Genomic DNA, 24684 nt, shown 5'->3' with positions numbered 1-24684 from the left:
TTGCAGATGAGTAGGTACATAATGATGTTGGCACTAAATATATTTTAAAGGGAATCTCCATTAATAGTTCAACTTCACTTAGAACAGTATGACACACACACTGTGTGTGTGTGTGTGTGTGTGTGTCACATAGAGATGCAAGTCAAATCTGTCACATTTTAAGAAAAAGATTGTACTTGGGCCACTTTTGCTTGTGTCTAAGTATAGTTGAATTAACCTTTTTTCTAACAAAATAACTAAGAATTTAGTTCTCTACAACCTCCCTTTACCAACATGACAGCACTAAATCTCCTATAATGATAAGATTAAAAAATACAAAGCAATGAATGAGACTCCTCAAAATGAATCGTCAGATCCTTGGCTTTCTTTTATGGATGCCCATTAATACCAATCGATCATCACTTGAATGCCACAGACTACTTGAATATTGTAGCTGACCATGTGCATCTCTTCATGGCCACAATTTAACCATTTTCTAATTTCTACTTCCAGCATGACAAGGCACCGTGTCACAAAGCAAAAGTAATCTCAAACTGGTTTCATGAACATGACAATGAGTTCAATATTCTTCAGTGACCTTCCCAGTCACCGGATCTGAATCCAATGCACTTTCAGGATGTGGTAGAACAGGAGATTCCCAGCATGAAAGTGCAACTGAAAAATCTGCAGGAATTGAGTGATGCAAACATGTCAATATGGACCAGAATCTCAAAGGGATGTCTACAGCATCTTGTGGAAACCATGTTGTGAAGAATTGAGGCTGTTTTGAGAGCAAAGAGAGGTGCTACCCAGTATTAGTATAGTAATAAAGAAAATACCTAATAAACCTAGTAAAGTGCTCAGTGAGAGTAAATGCTCAGTTGGCACAGCGGTCAAAACCATAGCGTAATCAGTGGTAAATGCTAGTGGTAATAGGTTGTAAATTCACCCCTCATAAAATCGCATATTAATATCATTTTAACCCGTCGATTAGAAAAAGTTTCTAATGTAAACGTGTGTCAAACAGCACAGTCTATGACGATAATACAATCACACGCTCCTCGTCTCTTGCGTTTGCGTTTGAACTGTGGCGCGTCACACAGACCACTCCTTTTATACTGCCTACAGGAGGGAGACTTCTTTTTCATTTAAGGTATATCGCTCTTCCTGGTTTATATTTTCAGATCCCGCGAACTGGTTATAACCAGCATAACCGCATCTTAATACATAATTTACACTGTATTATTTTCAAATGCACAAAGAACCCATATAATTCTTGGCGTTTCGTATTATCTACATTTTCACAGTGAGACTTTTATGAATGCACGTACTTAGAGCAGAGACTTTAATATACAGATGTGCACATCGTTCAGTTTCCGGTTTGAACAAATGATACTTTTCGTTCTTCACGGTGACAAAATATTCTTCGGAGGGGGGAGCCATAATTTCTTGGTTTTAATTAATTCGGTTTAACTAAGCTGTAATAGCCCGTATAATCTCTTTACCATAACCTATGAGTGTAGAGTCTTGTCGCGTTTGAGCGTCTTTGATAAAGCTTTCTGTTTTTGACTGTTAAACCGGCGGTGACTGGTTCGAACTGGCCCAGTGAGTCTGCGCACTGAGTGTAAACAGGAAGAGAAAAAATTAGGCTGTTAACGGGAACGGGACGCGAGATTTAATCGGTTGCGACTGTTTTTAGTAATCAACTAATTTCGAATTCTGTGCACGAAGGATTATTTATCCGTGCAGGCATATTTGTTAAGAAATATGTGTCCTGCAGCAGAACAGTGACAATAACGTCTGCTCGAGGAAAGCGCTATCTAACGTTAATCTTCAGTTGCCTGGCTAGCTAGCAGCTCTGAGAGGATTTTGACGCTGAGGTATATCTTGTTAGCTGCATGGCTACATAAACAGATGCATGAGTGGGAAATACAGACTTTTCGCTGAAAAGCTACTTTATAAATAGTGCTTACTTGTCATTGCGACAATACGCTTAAAATCCGTATCCTCCAAGCTGGCTAACGTGCTATTTAGCGAGCTAAGTTACTGCGCTGAGCCACTTCTCAGAAAGACGAACGCTTCAGCATTAGTGACATTTTATTAACCTGCATTAACCGATTCTGGAAATGGTTCAGAAAGATAAAATAGTGGAATTGTCCCAGTCGGACCCTGAGCCGTGTCCTGCAGGGACAGAGGTCGGTGTGGTGGATGTCCAGAGCTCAGTGGAAGAGCACAGTGTTGTGGCTGAGAGAACAGGCCGCAGGAAATTCATCAGCGGTGTTGTTGAGGGTGAGTTCAGTCTTACACAGCTCCATTGTTTACGTTCACATGAAATGTATTTCACACAACGAACATCAAATAATCATTTCTGTCACGCAGCGCGTATTTAAACAAGGACTTCTGCGGCCAGCAATTAATTTGTGTCATTAACCTGGTGTTATGCAGAGGGTGGAAATCTTTCCAGTATGGTTGGTTGTGTGAAAACCCTATTTCCCCCTCTTCTGTTTTTACTAGGCTTTTATGGTCGACCATGGACAATGGAACAAAGAAAAGAGCTGTTTAGGAGGTACTGTCCACTGACCGTTGCAAATACAGTAACGTGCTTAATAGTAAATGTATAGTTTGAACACTGATGTATATGAACCCCTCTTCCTGATTTTCCAGACAGCAGAAATGGGGTTTGAACACGTATCTGTATGCACCTAAAGACGACTACAAACATAGAATGTTCTGGAGAGAGATGTACTCTGTGGAGGAAGCGGGTAACATCTGTTGTCGTTTACTGTGTAAACCAAGAATGTTGCCTAAATGATTACTGATGTGCTGTTAAATTTTAATCAGATGGTGGTTATAATTTTGTCATTTTTCCTTTAAAGAGCAACTTATGATACTGATAAGTTCTGCAAAAGAGCATGGAATTGAGTTCATTTACGCCATATCACCTGGCCTGGATATAACCTTCTCAAACCAGAAGGAGGTCTCTACACTGAAAAGAAAGTTAGACCAAGTAATGCAGTTTTATTAATTTTTTTTTTTTTTTTAATCAAATACGTTTATTTTTATACAGTATAACTCCCCCCTCCCATCCCTCTCTCACTAATACTCTGTTGTTCATACAGGTCTCTCATTTTGGGTGCAAGTCCTTTGCTCTACTTTTTGATGACATTGATCACAACATGTGTCCGGCCGACAAAGAAGTATTTAGCTCATTTGCACATGCACAAGTTTCTATTACCAATGAGATCTACCAGTATCTGGGAGAGCCTGAAATATTTTTGTTTTGCCCCACAGGTAAAATAAAAGATTGTTGTTCTTTTTATTGGTCTGTGAAAGAGCCACTTTTGTCATCTCTGTTCTGTTTGCTTAATTTTACATCTTGTACTTTTCAGAATACTGTGGAACGTTTTGCTACCCAAACGTGGCCCAGTCGCCTTACCTGCGTACCGTTGGTGAAAAACTGCTGCCTGGCATTGACATTTTGTGGACAGGTATGGTTTTTACTGATAATTAATATACACAGATAATGTTTGTAACGGTTTGTATTTTAGTGCTAAGCTTGTCTTGTTTCTTTGTCTGTTTGTTTGTTTTAAGGTCCAAAAGTAGTTTCTAAAGACATAACTGTAGAGTCTATTGAAGAGGTGACAAAGATCTTGAGGAGACCTCCTGTAATCTGGGACAATATTCATGCCAATGACTATGATCAGAAGCGTTTGTTCCTTGGTCCTTATAAAGGCAGGTCCACTGAATTGATCCCCCGGCTAAAAGGAGTCCTCACCAACCCAAACTGTGAATTTGAGACCAACTTTGTAGCAATTCACACATTAGCAACGTGGTATAAGTCTAATATGAATGGAGTGAGAAAGGATGTCGTCATGAGTAAGTATCATTATAATGAAGCTATTTGAGACTTAATTCAAGCCTTTATTGTAGTTTGATTTACATTAGGTTGTGTTTTGTGGGATTTCTTCTGTAGAATATCACAAAAAGATAAAATTGTTGGTAAAGGTGACGTACTTATGTTCCAGCATTGCTGGAATTAATGAAAACTGGACAACTTCAGCTGTGTGGTCTTGTTTGACATGAATAGTATGACTAGGTAGCTTGGATGTGTACATGGGTAGCTTTTGGTTTTTTTTTTATTTATTTTTTACATAACTTTAAACAAAGGCCACCAGTTTGTAAAGAATGATGGCAATAGCCACTTTGCATTTTCTTATTTGTATTTACATCCTTCTTTTTTATTCATTTATTATGTAATAAATAATTCTAATAATTTTTGAGGTGTCTACATAATTGCTCAAATGTGTAAATGCACGGCTCTGGCTGATTAATGGAAATATACACGTTCTCTCTTCATCATGTGTTTTCTCAGCGGACAGTGAAGACAGCACAGTGTCCATTCAGATAAAGTTGGAGAATGAGGGAAGTGATGAGGAGCTGGAGACAGACATTCTTTACAGTCCACAGATTGCCCTTAAGCTGGCTCTTACTGAGTGGCTCAGCGAGTTTGGAGTGCCTCATCAGTACAATAGTAATTGCCATTGTTTGCTAGTAGTTAACACTGAATGTTCTGTATACAGTTAGAAATGTTTATTTCAGGGAGTCAGTCTATATGTTGCTCATGCCATGTATTTTAACAGGCCGTCAGGGAGCTCACAGTGGCCCGAAGAGTGCCTCCACCGATGTGCCCTCAATGACTGCACCCTCTCTAGGATCCTCCACTACAGTAACCACAGTTTTTCAACAGCCCATCATGAGCCCTGCTGCTCCCCTTACTGAGGAACCACACACACTGCACAAAGAGGAGGAGGAGGAGGTGGAGGTGGAAGTAGAGAAGAAGGATTCAGATGAGGAGCCCATGGAGATGGTGTTAGAGAAACAAGATGAAGTCGAGGATGCCAAGAATGTCAATCAGATCCTCACAAAAATTGTTAAAGCTGCCATGACTGAGGATCTCAAACCTATGGACACTGATAAGGAGAGTATATCAAAGACTCCAGAGATGTCCGTTCAGGAGGACTCCAGCAGTGACATTGCACCCATGCAGACTGACGAGCAGCTGAATAAAGATATGTTTGTTCCAGGACCCGACGAGAAACCGCTGTACACAGCCGAGGCACTCACACTGGATGACCTGTCTCTGCTTGCAGAACTGTTCTACTTGCCATATGAACACGGTCCTAAATCAGTGCAAATGCTCAAAGAATTCAACTGGCTCCGGGCTAACACCAGCATTGTTAGTGTGAACTCCAAATGCAAGGACTCAGAGAAAGTAAGTGTCTTAGACAAAATGGACAGTAAATAGTCCTGTGTCATATCCTAATCCACTTCATCTCTTGGTGAAATTTAGAGCACAGATCACTGTGTAAGTTTCATCATGTGGTGATCCCAAATGTTTGACTTCTTTTTAATGATGAAGAGCTGAAAATTGTATTAATTTACTGAATGTCAGTAACAATTTTAAACTTTCCTGTTATTGTTGTGTTGTGGAACACTTTATACTTTTTTTCTTTTAAGTTTGGGGTCATTACTTTTAAACCATTCCATTACTTGATCATAATTACTGTATCAAGTGAATGGAAATAGGATGAAAACCGAGAACTACACTGCATCAAAATGGAGGAAATGCAGCCTCTGTTTTGACCACTTGGTGGTGTTTTAAAAAAATAAAAATAAAAAAAAAAGTCTCATTGCAGGAAGTAGTTTTTCTTTTTGTAGCTGTTACTAAACTTTTTGCTTTATATTGATTTGAGATTTGTGCTTCTGTCAGGTGACTGAATGGCACACCAGAGCAGAAAATTTCGAGGAGATGTGTTGCGCCGTCATGCAGATGTTCACCAGACTCTCCAACTCAGCCAATCGAACCATTTTGTATGATTTGTATCCCTATATCTGGGATATAAAGAGTATCATCTCTATGGTGAAATCATTTGTCCAGTGGTTAGGTAGGTAAGACTATGTTCATTTTTTAATTTTTTTTTAATGGGACTGCTGGGGGTCATTATACATTAAGTACACACATAAGTAAACTATAACCTGGGGATTAGCTTTTCAAATTGTGACATTCATTTAGTTTAGAGTCAAGAATATAGAAAATCAGGAACGTATCAAGAACAGATGCCAAAACATATTTTTAGACATAATCAGGTAAATTATCGCTCGAGTTTAAGCTAGTATAAGGGACACACACATACCTAATATATTCTTTCAAATTATCTGCATCGGCATCAATTTTCTTAGATTAGAATATTTATTAAAAATATACATCTATTAAACCTTAAACAGGCTCATATGACTTTGTTGCTTTACGTTTTTTTCCCCATTTTTTTCCACTGGTTTTTAAATACTGTTTTTCTCTACTGACTGAATGCTGTCTTCAGTGCTAGGCTGTTCTCCATTTGTTTTCCAGTGTAATGAAGTAAAAAAAAAAAACCCTGTATAAATATAGAGATTATAATTTATTTGGCTATGGATTGAGTTGCCAGTGTGGTTTCTGCTGCTTGCTGTGTGTACAGTATGATTGTGCGTTAACTCAGCAACACCTGCTGGCATTTTTTCGATCAAGGGCCTGATCGTGATGGAAAGTTGATCCTTTACACCCTAGCGCGCTGCGCATGCGAGCTTGAAAAGCGAGACAGGTGTGTAAGGCTATTCTGGTGCGATTTCATTTAATAATACAAGAAGTTATTGGGGCAAGACATTGAGCAAATCAGTACAATGTAATATCCACACAAAACTGATGAATGCTTTACTCTAACTGTACTGATCTGAGCTTAGACAGTACACCTTAATAAGTGTGTCCATACATAAACCACTCAGCCATAACGTTGAAACCACTGGCAGGTATAGTGAATAACATTGATTATGTTGTTATAATGGCACCTGTCTCAAGGGTGTTGTTCTTGGGGTTCTCGAAGTTGATGTGTTCGAAGCAGGAAAAATGGGCAAGCATAAGGATCGGAGCGACTATGATAAGGGCCATATTATGATGGCTAGACGACTGGGTCGGCGCATCTCCAAAACAGCTGATCTTGTGGGGTGTTCCTGGTGTGCAGTAGTTAGCATCTGCCAAAAGTGGTCCAAGGAAGGACAGCCAGTGAACCAGTGACAGGGTCATGGGCACCCAGGGCTCATTGATGTGTGTGGGGAGTGAAGGCTAGCCCGTCTGGTCTGATCCCACAGAAAAGCTACTGTAGTGCAAACTGCTGAAAAAGTTAATGCTGGTTATGATGTATAAAGGTGTCAGAATACAGAGTGCATCACAGCTTGATGCTAGTGGGACTGCATAGCCACAGACTAGTCACAGCGCCCATGCTGACCCCTGTCCACCAGCGAAAGTGCCTACAATGGGCACATGAGCATCAGAACTGGACCATTGAGCAATGCAAAAAGGTGGCCCGATCTGATGAATCACGTTTTCTCTTGCATCATATGGATGGCCGGGTGTGTTTGCGTCACTTACCTGCTCGGTACAATGTTCTGTTGGGACACGTTGGGTCCTGACATTTATGTGAATGTTAATTTGACACCCTTTCATGGCAACAGTATTCCCTAATGGCAATGGCCTTTTCCCCCCAGAATAATGCGCCCTGCCACACTGCAAAAAATTTTTAGGAATGATTTGAGGAACATGACAAAGAGGTCAAGGTATTGAATTGGCCTCTAAATTCCCCAGATCTCAATCCGAACAAGCATATGTGGCATGTGCTGGACAAACAAGTCCGATTCATGGAGGTCCCACCTCGCAACTTGCAGGACTTAAATGATCTGCTGCTAATGTCTGGGTGCACACCTTCAAAGGTCTTGTGGGTCAGTTGTTTTGGCAGCACAAGGGGACCTACATTATATTGAGCAGATGGTTTTAATGTTATGGCTGATTGGTGTAGTGCTGTGTATAAATAAAAAATAAAATTAAAAATTAAAAAAGTTGGTTTGAATAGAAAATATGTAACATTTTTATGCATTGCCCTTTGTAGCCAGTTCCTTTGGGAGCAATGGTCATACAGTGCTGTGAAAAAGTATTTGATTTTTTTTTTTTTTTTCTGATTTTGTGTACATCTCATACTAAATTGTTTCTGAAATTAAAACAAAGTCTAAGATAAAACAAAGGCAACCTGAGTAAACAAAAAATACAGTTTTTAAATGATACCAATTCCAATACCAACTGGGCCTGTGTGAAAATGTATTTGCCCCCATACTTACTAATTCCCCAAATCATGAAACTGCATTCATAATGGGATTCAGCTGGACTAGACGTTACCAGACCTGATTACTGCAAACCCTGTTCAATCAAATCAACACTTAAATAAAACTTTTTCAACAGCATGAAGTTGGTTATAAGGTCATACTCAGTAACACACTGTGCCAAATTTTTAAAGAAATTCCAGAAATGATGAGGAAGAAGGTGATTGTAACCATTACCAGACTGACATATGTCAAAGCTATTTCAAAAGCTCTGGGACTCCAAAGGACCACAGTGAGAGCCATTATCTCCAAATGGAAAAACTTGGCACAGTAGTTAAACTTCCCAGAAGTGGCCAGAACTACTCATCCAGGAAGTCACGAAAGAGCCAAGGACAACATCAAAGGACCTACAGGCCTCTCTTGCATCAATAAAGGTCACTGTTAATGACTCCACTATCAGAGAGACACTGGGCAAACATGGCATCCATGGAAGAGTGGTGAGGTGAAAACCACTGCTAACCCCGATGAACATTACAGCTCCTCTGAATTTTGCCAAAACAGACCTTGATGATCCTCAAAACCGTTTGGGAGAATGTTCTGTGGATTTATGAAAGTGGAACTGTTTGGAAGACGGCGGTCCCGTGTTATCTGGCGTAAACCAAACACAGAACTCCACAAAAAGAAAATCATACCTATGGTCAAGCATGGTGGTGGAAGTGTGATGGTGTGGGGATGCTTTGCTGCTTCAGGGCCTGGGCGACTTGCAATAATTGAGGGAGACATGAATTCTGCTCTCTACCAGAAAATCATAAAGGGGAATGTTTGGTCTCCAGTCCGTAACTTGAAACTCAAGCACAACTGGATTATGCAGCAAGACAGTGATCCACAGCACAGGAGTAAATCCTAGTCCTAGAATTGAAAGACTGATCTCCACTGAAGCGTTTGGTTGCCGCTAAAGGTGGCACAACCAGATTAGTTTAAGGGGGCAATTAGTTTTTCACATTGGTGATAGGTGTTTTTTTGATGTTTTTGCTTCAATAAATAAATAAACTTTTGTGGATTGTTGTATTTCATTTGAAGATCTAAAAGTATGTAGTATGAGATGTACACAAAAACAGAAGAAATCACAGTGCTGTGTGTGAATAATGATTAATATTATCTATCTGCATTATGGACCTGTATGGTTAGAGTACTGGATTCTGTTCCAATTTTTTGTATTTGTCAAAAGGTGATTGAATAATTATAGCACCAGCATGGCCTGGGTTACCTTGGTAACCACATTGCATTCACAGGTTTCTGTCCAGCTATATGACAAAGCAAACACAGCAGGCAGCAACCAAAAACTGGTCAAGCCTCATCGTAGTTCAAAAGAATGGAGGAAACAAACAAGTTAATATATGCTGCACATCAACAATGTCTTTTGAGACATTTAATACAAAACAAGAATTTATTTCTAAACAAAAGTAGCTTTAATGTATGTGTCTCTCTTAAAAAGAGGTGTCAGTTTGTACTACTGGAAGCCATAGTTCTTGCTATGTGTGGTATAAAAGTGTCCCCTCTTATCATGCATCTGTGCACCACCAGGCAAATGAAGTATGCCTGCAATCCTACCTTATCCTTATCTCCTCTGTTTCCTTGGTCCAAAGCAGTGCAGATGGCAGTCAGTCAGCGCCTCACTGCTGTTGTGCTAAAATTACTTGCTAATGAGCTCTTCTATTGTCTTTTCCCTTCATTATGTACAGATGGAAGAATCCTCAGCACAAGTTTCTACTGCTATTGGATCGACAGTGGACTATGTATGCACTGTGTTAGCGTTTTTAGTCCGATTTTGGGGTGGGAGTAGAGGCGTGGCTTTTGTTTTCTTACTGTTTCCTATATTAAGTAACATTTTCATATGTTTTGGAAAAAGAACAATTTTGAATGAAGTCACATTTGCGCAGCGATAGTTGAAAGCATAAGTGTTAACCCCCAGATTTTTTTCTGGCAGCTCTAACGTGGTTTTTTTTTCTATCAGTAGGCCTTATTGAGATGGCTTCATGACCAGCCATGGAGCACCACCTTAGGGGAAACATAGTGTCTTAAAGCTCTTGTGTTTCCTGCTCTTACTATTTGATTTAATGTGAAGTTGCATTTCTTAATTTATTGTGTGTACTAATTAACAGCATTTTGACCATCTGAATTCCCCTCAGATGGTGCACATTTGTGCTGTGTCCTGCCATTTCTTCAGAGGATGTGCGCTTAAGTATTTGTATGAAATCCAGGTTAAATGGGAGCATGTTGTCTCCTGTATTCTTGCTGCATTTGTCTTGTTACATGACTTTGAGTTCCAGTCCCCATGCATTTGGTGGTGAATAAACACTTTTTTTTTCTTTTTTCTTTCTTTTTTTAAAAAATCAAAACGGGATAAAGGGATGAGGCTTAGTCGTCAAACGTTTCTCAGACGGTTCACTCTTTCAGCAGCTCTTCTCCCCTTAAAGGGTTCTGGTCTGCCTGTATAATAGCTTAGGCGCTACGTCTAAATTGCTTGAGCTGATGAGCAGTGATTGTTAGTCATGTGACAAGGCAGATGTAAATGTGACTTCAGATGAGTTGTAGAGTTCAGTGGGGCTTCAACAGCTGAAGCTTAATTAATTACTAGCAAGCCACTGATGTTGAACTAACGCAATCTTTAAACAGGCTGCCATTAATTAAAGAGGGGCATCTTATTAGACAGCTCATCATTTGCAAAAATATTTTCTTTCTGCATTATTTGAAATAAATAATTTGTATCAAGTTTCTTTAGCAAATTAATATTATGTAGTAAATCCTTATCTAATTGTGAACACCAATTACTTTGTTTAACAGTCTGTGATTATAAGGACTATCCTGCAGTACAGATTCCGTTGATTTGGCCTTGCATATAATGTTTACATCAGAGATTGTCCCGTTATCAATCTAAGCTTTAGCTGCTTGATCCCCAAAAGACCCGGGTTTTAAGTGTTTTACTTTTGTTTATATTTCGATATAATACTTAATTTTAGTGCACAGACGTATTACCGTTTACTTTTCAATGGAGTGATATGGAAGTAGACACCACTATACCCCATACCCCCTTCCTCCTCATTCTGGCAGAAAGCCCCTCACATAACATTTTCCGCTTGGATCTGATCTCAACAGGGTGTCGTAGTCAGTCCTCAGCACAGTTCTTAAGTGGAGACCAAGAGCCCTGGGCCTTTAGGGGCGGTCTAGCGGGAGAGTTCCAGGTATCCTATATTGAATTCACAGCCAAATGTTAAAAAATGGAGTTTTATTTTTAATTTTATTTCTGGTGTGCTTGCAGAATGTTAAGGGTTGGTCTGTTGAAGGTGAGCTGACAGCTACAACAAAATAGATTAATTAAATCACTTATGCTTGACCAGCAGAATTGTGAATTTGTGCTGAACTGGAATATAAAAGGGATATGAATAGCTTCACAGCCAGTTTTTAAAATGATTGTTTCTTGACACAGCCTAAATTTGGGTTTCTTTCAGCAACTGCCCAAAAGAGATGTGGCTTTTCCCTATGCGCCTGCGATTGCGCAGCATGGCTAGGGTTTATTTTCATGACACCTTATTCCTTTGCAGGAAGCGCAAATGTTATCTGCTGCGCCTGCATCTGCAATACCGCGCTCAGGTGTGCGCCTGCGAGTTCGCCTGCGGAAAGCTCCATGAGCAAATCAAATAATTTACTTTAAACTCTTAAACTTTAAGCTGCTTAGTGATTTTTACAGTGATTCCATTTTTACAGTTGTAGTATAAATAATGTTTTGCCCTGATATTTGGTCATGGAGTTTTTGCTTGATGTGTGCCCACATCATTCATTTTCTCTACAGGAAATGCGCAGCGAACACTTGCGATGCCTTTCTGTGGGAAAGGGGCATCTCCTTTAGCCAGTTAAACCTTTCTCAGACCAAGCCTGCAGCCATATGTTCCCTTGTGTATTTGCTTTTGGTTTCTTTCAAAAACATATGAAAAATGCACAGAAAGGTATGAACTTAGCTATGCTGTTTACCTGCTCTTGCTGATCACTGACCAACCAAAAGAGCCAGTACGATCCCATTTTAAAGCACGTCTATCATGCCAGCATTTGGTTACATGTGGTGCTCTTATGTGTCAGGTTGGTTCAGCAGGGGCAGAGGAACTCAGAAGTCTAAGTCTGATTGAAAAACTGCTCTGTCGTTCACTTAAAGCTGACCAAGTACTGATTGTTTTTGCATTGGTCTTCACAGCGACTGTTGCCAATAGATGGGGCAAACGACCTTTTCTTTCAGCCACCACCATCAATGCCAACTTCCAAAATCTATTCCATAAGGCCTTACTTTTCTAAAGATGAAGTAAGTGTTGAAGTTGTGTCTTTTTATATGGCACCATTTCGAAAGGCTTCTCTATTAACAGTTCACAGTTGAAATGTGTCGAATTTTCCAAGTGCAAAAACCTCCATCCCACTAAAGTCTAAACATAATTTGTGTAAACTGTCTCTAAAGTTATTAAACTTTAATAAGAAAATGAATGTTGAATGTGTTCGTACTCCCAGTTTGCACACTGCTGTTCATTGCAGCACCATTTGATTAATTGTGCTAAATTAGCAGTTTAATCTATCTGTTAGCCTTCAAAAACTTCATACTGTGTGCCTGTGTGTTTGCCTTCTTAGGCTGCTGTCTACAAGATCTGCAGGGAAATGTACACAGAGGGATGTGAGGGTATTCCTTTTCCTGACCAGGAACCAGACCTGATTGGGGACAGGTAACAAATGGATAATTTTATCATTCTCTCTGCCCAAATAGTTTGATATGAAAAATATTATTCTAATAGTACGATTCACATAGCTCACAAATCAGTATGTCTGTTTGTGTAGCTGTATTAACTAGCCGTATCTCTTACACTGTCTGTGGATTGTGTTACGAATTAGAGTAATTGTGTGTCCTTCAGGTTAGTGGGAGGGTTTTTGACACTCAGCCCAGACTACGGCTTTGTCCTGGAGGATGAGGAGGGGATCTGCGGCTATGCCTTGGGCACCGTGGACGTCAAGCCCTTTGTCAAGAAATGCAAGCTGAGCTGGATTCCATTCATGCAGGAAAAGTACAACAAACCTGACTCCGAGAAGGATCTGTCTGAGGCAGAGGTAAGACATGGTCCTCCACACATCTCTCTTCCTTTTATAGCCAATCACTTTAAATGTACAGCATAGTGGCTGGTTGTTTCTGTATTGTTTTTCCCTGCAGAAAATGATGCTAAGCTTTCATGAGGAAGAGGAAGGATTGCCAGACTCATTCCTTAGTAACTTCCCCTCGCTCATAAAGGTGGACATTCATGCCAAAGTGACTGACCCCAGTGTAGCCAAAAGCATGATGGGCTGTCTCCTTTCATCCTTGAAAGCCAATGGTATGGGCTATGTTATTGTTTGTGTCGGTTTTCCATTAAGTAGAACCTTAATTTTTGTTTTTTTAGAATATTACGCTGTCTTTAGCTGCCATAAACCTGTTAGAGATTTATAGGTAAATGAAACAAAGTTTGAATGTCTTCTTCTGGTCATTCTTTTCTGATCTTCTACTGTTTCCTTTTTCAGGCTCCCATGGTGCCTTTTGTGAGGTCCGGCAAATTGATAAACGGATGTTGGACTTCTATGGCAAACTTGGCTGCTTCGAAGTAGCTAAAATGGAGGGCTTTCCAAAAGATGTGATCATAATGGGAAGGAGCTTGTGAAAGGGAGCCATGTGGAAGCCTAGTGCCCTTGAAAGAACTTGTACAAAGCTACAGTGGTCTGCATGGAAGACCGGGAGTGTGTCTTAATACCCATTACAATGTTCACATTGGTACCTTTTGGTTGCACTAATTGCAGCCTAGTTTATTTCTATAAAGTGTGCTCTTCAGAAAAATCTGAAAGCATTTAAGGTGCATCTGATGGATGGTTGGTATGCTTTGCAAATCAGAAGGGGTGTGTCTTTTTTTTTTTTTTAATTTTTTTTTTTAAATAAATAAATAAATACATGAGACCCTCTTCTGGTCTAAAAAAAACAGCTTGAGCTGGCCCGATGCCATTTAGCCCATTACACATGTGGATGGTTACATTCAAGACATATTCAGTATATTACAGGTTTCAGTGAGTGTATTTAGGTGCAGCACAATCGGCAGATTAAAGCTCCCACTGCACTATTGAGCAGAGTTAATTTTCCATGTCTTTTTACTCTTATTTTCAAAGCTTGAGTGACTATTCAGCAGTACTCTAGAAGTTAAGCAGCTCCATTTTTGCTCCATTTTTTCCCAGTCACAGAATGTTATTGCAGCGTTAGAATTTTCACAGCATCTTTGGATGTTCTCAAAGCAGTAATTCATTGTGCTTTAAGTCATTCATCAGAACTGCTAGGAATGCACATATAAGGAACTTGTATGTCCTTAGAGCTGCATGGACATTACTTTTTTGCTTAAGTGCAAGGCATGTGTATCTTACTGATACCGCTGTGTTTTGGTCTGTTGATTTCATCAGTGTTTAGCAGAATTTTACCCCCCTTTTGAGATTTTTATTTATTTATTTTTTTGTTCACATACATGATCGGAGATTATGCCAGTTATGTATTTATAAACTCCAGTCTCAACAAGAATGTGAATATTCCCAACTAAAAGTATGTGACTAAAAGAGTCTACTCTAAAACATTTGTATAATAGGCAGTGATATTAATAATAATCTAAAGCGGTCTGAAAAGACAGCCACATTTGTGATATTTTTGACAGATGATTCTAGTTGCTTGCAAGTCAATGCCTAAGGTATTAAAACAAAATTTCAGCTATAAAGGAGACTGGGGCAGCGTTCAGACAATGTGTTTTTGTTTTTGTTTTATACTTATCAGATTAACATTTGGTTTATTAGTAGCAAGGACTCACATCTTAGTTTTTTCTGATTTGAGCCAATTCCATATACATGGTATATCTCTGATAAATAATAGACTATCTCAATTCAGATTGAGTATAGTAATATCTGATATGACCTTTGATTTGTGCTTTCTTACAACATTTCCCCAAATGTCTTGAATAGTGCTTTGTTTTTCCTTGGTTTACTTCAATGTTCGGTTTAAGGAGGTTGAGATTACATTCAAGTGGAAAGGGTTTCATTTGAAGGTATAAATGCATTTAAAAAATTTCAGTACTTCAAGTTGTAACTATCAATATGTATGTAATATAGTTGTACTTTCTGTAAGGTTTGTATGTAATTAAGATGGTTAGTTACAATAAAGTATGTTAAAAAAAAAAAAAAAAGGATCTCATGCAGGTGTTTTATTGGTGTTTAGTGTTTACTTAATTGGTTAATTCCCATACTATGTAAAAATCTTTAATTTCTATTTTTTTTTAGCAAATTATGAAAAGGTAAAGGGGGGAGAGTATAGAGAAATAATTCCTGACTTTTACTTCTAGTTGCAGCATTTCTAGCTTGGGAATGGGAAGAATTTTATCATTACAACAAAGTGACTTGACTCCGTATGATATATAATTACATCTATCTATCCATCCATCCATCTTCTACCGCTTACTCCTTTTCAGGGTCACAGGGAACCTGGAGCCTATCCCAGGGAGCATCGGGCACAAAGCAAGGTACACCCTGGACAGGGTGCCAATCCATCGCAGGGCAAAATCACATACACACTCACACACCCATTCATACACTACGGACACTTTAGACATGCCAGTCAGCCGACCATGCATGTCTTTGGACTGGGGGAGGAAACCGGAGTACCCGGAGGAAACCCCTGCAGCATGGGGAGAATATGCAAACTCTGCACAGACAGGGCCACAGTGGAAATTGAACCCTTGACCCTGGAGGTGTGAGGCGAAAGTGCTAACCACTAAGATAATCACATCTAGTCAGCCACTATTTTACTTGGAAATTTACTTTTTTAATCTGGCAAAAGTAAAAATTGTATTGCGGTATACAGGTGCATCTCCAGAAAACTGGAATATCATGGAAAAGTTAATTTTTTTTTCTGTAATTTAATTCAAAAAGTGGAACTTTTCATATATTCTAGATTAATTACACAAAGTTAAATATTCCAAGCCTTTTTTCCCCCTTTGTTTTAATCTTGGATACAGCTCATGGAAATCAGAAATCCAGTATCTCAAAGTATTAGAATAAAGAATTTATAACACACAAATGTCGATCTTTTGAAAAGTATATTAATTTACTTGGTCGGCGTTCCTTTTGTATGAATTACTGCATCAATGTAGCGTGGCATGGATGCAATCAGCCTGTGGCACTGCTGAGGTGTTATGGAAGCCCGGGTTGCTTTGATAACGGCCTTCAGCTCATCTGTATTGTTGAGTCTGGTGTCTCTCATAGATTCACTGTCGGGTTCAGGTCAGGTGAGTTGGCTGGCCACTCAAGTGCAGTAATACCATGGCCAGCAATCTGGTTACTAGTAGTTGTGGCACTGTGGGCAGGAGCCAAGTCCTGCTGGAAAAGGAAATCAGCATCTCCATAAAGCTCGTCAGCAGGTGGAAGCATGAAGTTCTCTAAAACCTCCTGGTAGACGCTGCATTGACTCTCAACTTCAGAAACACTGTGGACTACCACCAGTACATGACATGACACTCCAAATCATCACTGACTGTGGAAACTTCACACTGGACTTCAAGCAACTTGGATTCTGTGCCTCTCCATTTTTCCTCCAGGCTGAAATGTAAAATTTACTTTCATCTTCCCCATGATTGTGGTTGTGTTGTGGTTGTGTACTGAACCAGACTGAGAGATTAAAGGCTCAGGAAACCATTGCAGATGTTTTGAGTTAATTAGCTGATTAGCACTCTTCTCAGGTCAACATTTCTGTATTATAAATTCTTTATTTTAATATTTTGATATGTTGGATGTTTGATTTCCATGAGGTGTAAGCCATAATTATCAAAAAAAAAAATTAAAAAAGGCTTGAAATATATCCCTTTATGTGTAATGAATCTAGAATATATGAGAAGATCCACTTTTTGAATTAAATAACAGAAAAAATAACTTTTCCATGATATTCAATTTTTTTGAGATGCACCTGTATTTCATGCTCTTCCAGTATACATTTCAACTCATTTATTAAGTTTATTTATATGTGAAATCTTCTGTTTCAAAATGCTTGTTGTCATGGAGGTGTTATCTGACTGTGTTTTTTTACCCACTGTCTTAAAAGAATAATATCTTTGAATTAATCTTCTGAGTTAATATTGGTATTTTATGGTGTTAAATATCGTATGTATACTTTCCATTATTTATTTATTATTTAAAGGCCAATGATGCCAGAGTTCTATTTTATTATTATTACTATTATTAGTAGTAGTAGTAGTAGTAGTAGTAGTGTTAATATTGTTGTTGTTGTTGCTATTCATCACCTATATGACCAAAAAAACAGTCTCTAAATCTAAACTAAAACTAAACTAAGTTCATGTAAAAGTACACACTATATATATATATATATATATATATATATATATATATATATATATATATATATATATATATACACATACAGAACAAGAACCAAAAATAGCGTGTTAAAACAAAACAAAATTGAATTTAAAATATATATTTTTTATTTAAGAACATAACAGTGTTCGTGCTGAATACGTCATATTTCCTGCGACGGGATTTGTGTTCTCGTCACATGTTTTGACGGTAGCTTGAAAATTTGAAGATTTGATTTATTAACGCTCAGTTCAGTTGAATTGTCTCGTATATTGAAAATCATGTCGTTTTTAGAGGACGAGTGCTCGAGCAGCCTAACGGGTGCACATTCACGACTGGAGAGCTATGTTTTTAGTAAGTTGAATTGCCATCGTTTTTTTTATCGGTAGTTAAGTGTTAGCTTGCTAGCGCACACGTGGACTACAAATATACAATGCTTACATGAGCAACTGGGGCAAAAGTCCAGTTTTTGGTAAGGAGAAACGAATAAAATAAAAAATATATAACGTTAAAGGGTTTTAACAGGAAACAGCAAAGTAGGCTAATGAGAGATTTAAACACCAGAGCAAAGCTCGAATGATACATTTCCTGTTGAGGAAGTTAGCAGTTTAAAGCAGTATTACCGTTAATTTCGTGCAATATTAATGCTATAGTTACTAACTGACGGTGCGGCAGTACGAAATTACGGTATAATTTCAGTACAATGAACTGTGTTTTGCTTCTCTGAAGGCTGTCAGTTATCCTCTGAAGTGCCCTTCTACACCTTTCAAGGCGAGGAGGAAGAGGATTTGGAGCATTTTTTAGAGCTCCGTACGGTGAGTAGTTGTGGCACATTTTACTTATTTTTTATCTTGAATTTTAAATGTAGACATATGTCCAAAAAAATCTAGATGTTCTCGCTTATGCACCGTTTTCCCACTCCCTCTGTGGCACCACCTGCTATAGATCTGCCTTGGGGAAGGGGCTAAAGAGGAGAACAATGTGGTGGAGGTGACTGCCATGAATCACCAAGGGAAGAAGATTTCAGTGCCAGTAGCAAATCTCCACATATCTTGTCTTCCCATGGTAATGTACTTATTAGTGTTTTTAAAAAAATTATTATTAATAATTAAGTTTATGTATATACACTCACCATCCTCTTTATTAGGAACATCTGTACACCTGCTTGTTTAAGCAGTTATCCCATCAGCCAATCATGTGGAAGCAGCACAATGCATAAAATCATGCAGATACAGGTCAAGAGCTTTCAGTGTTCACATCAAACATCAGAATGGGGGTGGGGAAAGTGTGATTTCTGTTGCATGGTTGTTGAAAATTTGGAAAAGACCACACAATTTTTTCCCCTAATCTGCATCTGTCTATTTTTTTTCTGAGTCTGTACTCATGATAGCCTCAGATTCCTGTTCTTGGCTGACAGGAGTGGAACCCAATGTGGTCTTCTGCTCTTGTTGGCTGTCCATCTCAAGATTCAATGTCTTGTGCGTTCTGAGATGCCTTTCTGCTCACCACGGTTGTAAAGAGTGATTATATCCTTCCTGGCAGCTCGAATCAATCTGGCCATTTTCCACTGACCTCTCTTATCAACAAGGTGTTTCCACCCACAGAACTGTCACTTGCTCACTTAATTTTTTTGTTTTTCCACACCATTCTGTGTAAACTCTAGAGACTGTTGTGTGTGAAAATCCCAGATGATCAGGGGTTTATGAAATACCCAAACCAGTACCAATGGTACCAACATCCATGCCATGGTTAAAGTCACAGAGATCACACTTGTTCTTCATTCTGATGTTTGATGTGAACATTAAGCTCTTGACGTTTATCAGCATGATTTTATGCGTTGCACTGCTGCCACATGATTGGCTGATTGGATAACTGCATGAATGAGCATGTGTACAGGTGTTCCTATTAAAGTGGAGAGTGATTATACAAAAGGGTGCAAATTCAATATTAATCTGCTTATTTTAATAAAACACAGTAATATGATTTATTTTATTTCTTGTTAATTGCCATTGCGGTTTTGGCCTAATACGATATCACGAGGCCGAGGCATACAAACTAATAATCACAGAGCTGTTTGCTTTTTACTTTGACAGCCTTTAATCAAATATTCTACATTTGCAGGCAGTTGAACTTGTATACTGATATTTAGTAGATACAGTCTTTTTATATTGCATTTTGTCCTGGATAGTCCATGTGTCAATACATCAGTCACTGAGTTTATGATTACAATAGCATACACTATATGGCCAAAAGTTTGTGGACAACTGACCATCACACCCATGTGTGGTTCTTCCCCAAGCTGTTGCCACAAAGCTGGAATCACACTGTTGTTTAGGACATGTCTGTATGCTGTTCCATTACAATTTCCCATTACTGGAACTAGGAGGCCCAAACCTGTTCCAGCATGACAACACTGATGTGCACAAAGCAAGGTCCATTAAGACATGGTTTGGCCTGCAGAGCCCTGACTTCAACCCCACTGAACACCTTTGGGATGAATTGGAATGCAGACTGCACCCCAGGTCTCCTCACCCGAAATCAGTGCCTGACCTCACTAATGCTCTTATGGCTGAACGGGTAGAAATCCCCACAGCCACCCCCCAAAATCTAGTGGAAATTCTTCCCAGAAGAGTGGAGAGTATTATAACAGCAAAAGGGGGACCAACCTTGGAATGGGATGTTCAGCAAGCACACATGGGTGTGATAGACATGTGTCCACATACTTCTGGGCATGTAGTGTGCCTAAAACTATACCCATGATTATCTGTTCCAGACACAGTATAACTATGGCACACCCAAATGTGACTAACTTAGTCAAACATAATCCAAACTTAAGCGATTCATAATGAGCATATTTCTGTAAATGGTCAGCTAGGAAAAATCTGAACACAAAAAGACCCAGCCACTTGTGGTGTTTCTTGATTTTGTTGTAAAATCTATTTCAGGTAAGCCTGGGAGAATTTGAATTGATGGCACCTGTGACGCTACGCCTGAAATCAGGAAGTGGGCCGGTGACTGTTAGTGGATTACATCTAGTTGGTAAGTTGGGAGTCCAGCTGTGGGTGCTTTTCATTTGATTTGTTCTTTCCTGTTGATTTGTTGTACAGCTATAATGTACTGGTCATGACCAATATGCATATACGCTCACCGTCCACTTTATTAGTAATACCTGTACACGTCCATATTTGTGCAGTTATCTAATCAGCCAATCCTGTGGCGGCAGCACAATGCATAAAATCATGCAGATACAGGTCAAGAGCTTCAGTTAATGTTCACATCAAACATCAGAATGGGGAAAAAGACTGATCTCTGTCACTTTGACCGTGGCATGGTTATTGGTACCAGATGGGATGGTGTGAGTATTTCAGAAACTTCATAGGTCTGCTGGGAGTTAACACACATTAGAGTTAATGTCTCTAGAGTTTACACAGAAAACTTTGTGTGAGTGACAGTTTTGTGGTTGATAAGGGAGGTAAATGGCTAGATAGGTTTGAACTAGCAGTAATCGCTCTTTACAACTCTAGTGAGCAGAAAAGCATCTCAGTATGCACAAAACATTGAACCTTGAGGTGAATGGGCTACAACAGCAGATCACATTGGGTTCCACTGTCAGCCTGATGTTCGAGTGTTTCATCTGAGCATTATTTGAATCTCTTGACCTGTATCTGCATTATTTTTTGCATTGCGCTGCTGCCACACAATTAGTCAACTGTATTAATGTGCAGGTGTTCCTAATAAAGTAAACCAAATAAATATTATTTAAACATTATGTAAACACATACATGGGCAGTAATGTTGTAGTCTATACCAGAGCTTCTAGCACCTCTGGTTTAGCTGTAGCATTTATGTATTTTGAAATAATATTACTGCATAACTAGGCTTAATTAAATAACAAGTCACTGATTACAGTACAGTTGGCATGATTTGAATATTATCTACTGTTTTCAAATCAGACACACAAACTAATGTAATGTCACATTCAGTTTATATATATATATATATATATATATATATATATATATATATATATATATATATATATATCACATCACACTATATTTCTTATATATGATCCTGCACATTTTTTTGCAACTATGTTCAGTGTGACCCATGTTCTCAGTCATTGGAAAAGGTTTGCATTTCAAGCACTAATTTATTCAATTGCAGTCATTAGGGATGGGCAATATCTTATCGTTTGCGATATACCGGTAGAAATTCTCACCACAATAAGAATTAGTAAAGCCTACGATAAAGGTATAAACGATAAAGCCTAATTGATGACGTATTTCTGTGTACGACGTCCTGCAACCCTTCTGCAGCTCACGTGCAGATTGAAAACAAGCACTGCGGAAAGCGGATGTGAAGCTGAGGAGGAGTTTATCATTAAACGAGGAGCTACCTCTACAATCTGGAACTGGTTTGGTTTCAGAAAATCAGTTTTACTTTAAGATCAATGTTTGTGTTTCTGAGGCTCTCAAGACTGCATGCAGCTGTCACTTGTAGCCAAAAACAGTGGTGCATGGTACTATATTTATATAGTCACTGATATCGTTATTGCAATAAATACCAGAAAATATTGTGATATAGTTTTAAGTCCATATCGCCCATCCCTACCAGTCAGTCAAATTCAAAATAAAGGACAATATCTGCTAGCTGCCTCGGTACAGTTAATTTTGCTTGCCATGTTTTCATGAGGCAAATCTTTTTGCAGTGTGAAAATGACTCCAGATCTTTGGGTACGATACTACTTCCTAACACTACATAATGCAAATTCTGATCGACATAAATGCACAGTCTCGTAAACTAATCACTCGTTTGACACCATGGTAAGCCATTTTCAATGCATCAAGTTGTCATACAAACTAGTCACTTTTGGGCCAAAGCAGTGCAAGATAAGGTTTTCTACTAATGTTTTTGAGGGTATGAATGATTGATGGGTATGTACATAAATTTGCAATGAGGTAGAACGACTCAGCTGAATAAGGTTCAACTTGGGACATTGTGCATGATTCTCCCATTGGCCACAAGGAAATGATTGCGAATTAAATTATCCTTCACAATAAACACATGATGCCAACACCGAAGTGTGACGTAATGTGTTCCTATAATTCAGAGGACTTTGTTTTAATGTTCTCTGCCATTTTTCCACCAAATGTTTTGTGTTTTTTTTTGTTGTTTTTTTTACTGCAAATGAAGTGACTTAGTGCCACAGCACAATTCATAACATAGACATAATCTACTTTAAACTAATCAATAATGAAATTCATTGTCAACTATTTTTATTATTGCATTTTATTGATTTTGCCAGTTAGTTGTTGCAGCTTTATATTGTATACGTAATAATTTTCCCTTTTTGTTATTGATGATTATTAATTATTTCCTATTTGTGCAGACATTTTGTTTGAGGTTTTCTTTTCCTGTCAGTAATAGTGTAAAGAACAAGTGAAAAGTCTAATAAGTCACTTGATCAAAAGAAAATATCTTTCACAACAATTGTAGACTTTACTTATATTCATTTTGTAACTTTATAAGTACGCTTATACACACAGCTGCTTGTTTATAAATCCAAATTTTTCTGCATGTTGCTGTTAAATACCAGTTTATCTATTGCTGCTTTTATTGTTTGTACTGTGAGCATCAGGCTGTCCTGTGTGCTCATCACATGCTACAAAAACGTCTTCCATGTAGAAAGCAGGTGTTTATCCTTGCTCTAGGACTTGCTCTTGATTCCTCTGAGTGCATTTAATGAATTGATGCATCCATCAGGCTTTAAGTGATTTATGGGTCATGGGCTGAAGAGAGTAAGCTCAGAGTCAAGAAGGCATCATTTAAAGAATTGGGATGCATCCATAATTTGGTGATTTCCTTGCATAAATGCAACTACTGAAAAGCCGGTCTGTTGAATCGTGCAGAATGCAAAGCATATGAGATGTGACTGGTATAGAGACGTCAACTGTTTTCATAGGTTTTGATAAATGAACTCAAAATGCACTATTTGCTGTATAAATGACTAACACTAATATCTCTCCTCATATTCAGCTTCAGAGAATGAAGAGTCAGAAGTATCTGATGAAGATGATGACTCTGAGGAGGAAATGCCCCCCATTAAGCCAGCCAAAAAGAAACAGAAAGTGTAGAGTCAACATTTTATGAAGATTTCACTAAGTTTTATACAACATAATGTTCCATACATTTTCAATACAGTTAATATGGACAGCAGAGCAAAAAAAAAAAAAAAGTGAAGGTTGAATATTTTTTAAAGAATTATGTGGACTAGCTCCATGTACATTTTGTGATTCTTCAAGTGAAAAGTGTTTTAACAGTTAACCTGTTAAGTTCCAAAATGCTGTACGTTTTTGTGTAGTACAAGCAGTTCTTGCTTGTCTTTGGCTATAGGATATGTGGCATTTCGGAACAAAACTGTATTTCCTTGTGGAGTTAAAACGTTTACTGTTCATTTGTTGAGGGACAGTTAAAGGTTCACTAAGAAATGTTTTCATATTGTTGGATTACTATTAATTAGCCTTAAGGACATTCACCAGCACTGTTTCCTGCAGCTGTGCAAGCGTGACTTTAACTTTTTTTTTTTCCTTCTTAAATGTGGTAAGGGTGTTGATGGCACATTTCAATGATAAGTGTTGAAACACAAAGGACTGCCATGGTTGACTTTTTTGTACATTTTATAGGTTTTCTGAATTAAAATACTTTCATCTGTAGCAACGGATTATTTTTTTCATGCTGTGTTTAAAAATTGCCGGTTACCACTTCCCATTAGGATTCTACTTTTCAGTTCTTATATAGTATTAGATATATAGTGTATATATATCTATTATTATTATTATTATTATTATTATTATTATTATTATTATTATCTAGTATTATATAGTATTCTTAGATAGTATTACATTTCTCCATTTCTTAGTATAAATTAGCAAAATTATTGATAGTCAATTGAGTAATAAAAAAAATGGAGTAAATAAAATAGTCTGGTTTTGTTTCAGCTAGAATGTATAAAAAAAAAAAGTCGTCACATGCTACAAGAGAGAGCTGATGACCTGCAGAGATTGTTTTGAG

At 38.3% G+C, this 24684-nt stretch overlaps 2 protein-coding genes across 4 annotated transcripts; both read left to right on the top strand.

The window, feature by feature from the left end:
• Positions 1-1344: 1344 nt before the first annotated feature.
• On the top strand, positions 1345-15431 carry oga (O-GlcNAcase). Of its 2 annotated transcripts, XM_017464209.3 has the most exons (17): positions 1345-2268; positions 2494-2545; positions 2644-2741; positions 2856-2986; positions 3099-3270; positions 3369-3467; positions 3571-3855; positions 4352-4510; positions 4620-5251; positions 5750-5924; positions 9906-9959; positions 11320-11405; positions 12410-12514; positions 12832-12923; positions 13110-13302; positions 13403-13562; positions 13747-15431. In XM_017464209.3, the coding sequence occupies exons 1-17, from the start codon at positions 2106-2108 to the stop codon at positions 13881-13883; spliced, it is 2793 nt and encodes a 930-aa protein (XP_017319698.1). In that variant the 5' UTR covers positions 1345-2105; the 3' UTR covers positions 13884-15431. The 2 variants fall into 2 exon arrangements, with proteins under 2 accessions (XP_017319698.1, XP_017319699.1); XM_017464210.2 differs by lacking the exon at positions 9906-9959 and having other exon boundaries at positions 1346-2268.
• A 2346-nt stretch (positions 15432-17777) lies between these two features.
• On the top strand, positions 17778-24326 carry npm3 (nucleophosmin/nucleoplasmin, 3). 2 transcript variants are annotated; one of them, XM_017462778.3, is made up of 5 exons: positions 17778-17964; positions 18340-18425; positions 18556-18675; positions 20556-20649; positions 23650-24326. In XM_017462778.3, the coding sequence occupies exons 1-5, from the start codon at positions 17892-17894 to the stop codon at positions 23745-23747; spliced, it is 471 nt and encodes a 156-aa protein (XP_017318267.1). In that variant the 5' UTR covers positions 17778-17891; the 3' UTR covers positions 23748-24326. The 2 variants fall into 2 exon arrangements, with proteins under 2 accessions (XP_017318267.1, XP_017318272.1); XM_017462783.3 differs by lacking the exon at positions 17778-17964 and adding an exon at positions 17970-18082.
• The last annotated feature ends 358 nt before the right edge of the window (positions 24327-24684 follow it).

Source organism: Ictalurus punctatus, chromosome 3 (assembly GCF_001660625.3).
Source record: "Ictalurus punctatus breed USDA103 chromosome 3, Coco_2.0, whole genome shotgun sequence".
Classification (NCBI taxonomy): Eukaryota; Metazoa; Chordata; class Actinopteri; order Siluriformes; family Ictaluridae; genus Ictalurus; species Ictalurus punctatus.
Note: the sequence above shows the minus strand (reverse complement) of the source record. Positions and strands in the feature narration are given on the sequence as shown.

Bases quoted from the DNA above. Each gene is read 5' to 3' on its own strand.
- npm3 (XM_017462778.3), top strand. From the start codon at position 17,892: ATGTCGTTTTTAGAGGACGAGTGCTCGAGCAGCCTAACGGGTGCACAT. The intron at 18,426-18,555 runs GTGAGTAGTTGT...CACCTGCTATAG, and splicing joins ATTTTTTAGAGCTCCGTACG to ATCTGCCTTGGGGAAGGGGC. The intron at 20,650-23,649 runs GTAAGTTGGGAG...CCTCATATTCAG, and splicing joins TAGTGGATTACATCTAGTTG to CTTCAGAGAATGAAGAGTCA.
- oga (XM_017464209.3), top strand. From the start codon at position 2,106: ATGGTTCAGAAAGATAAAATAGTGGAATTGTCCCAGTCGGACCCTGAG. The intron at 2,546-2,643 runs GTACTGTCCACT...CTGATTTTCCAG, and splicing joins AGAAAAGAGCTGTTTAGGAG to ACAGCAGAAATGGGGTTTGA. The intron at 12,515-12,831 runs GTAAGTGTTGAA...TTGCCTTCTTAG, and splicing joins CTTACTTTTCTAAAGATGAA to GCTGCTGTCTACAAGATCTG.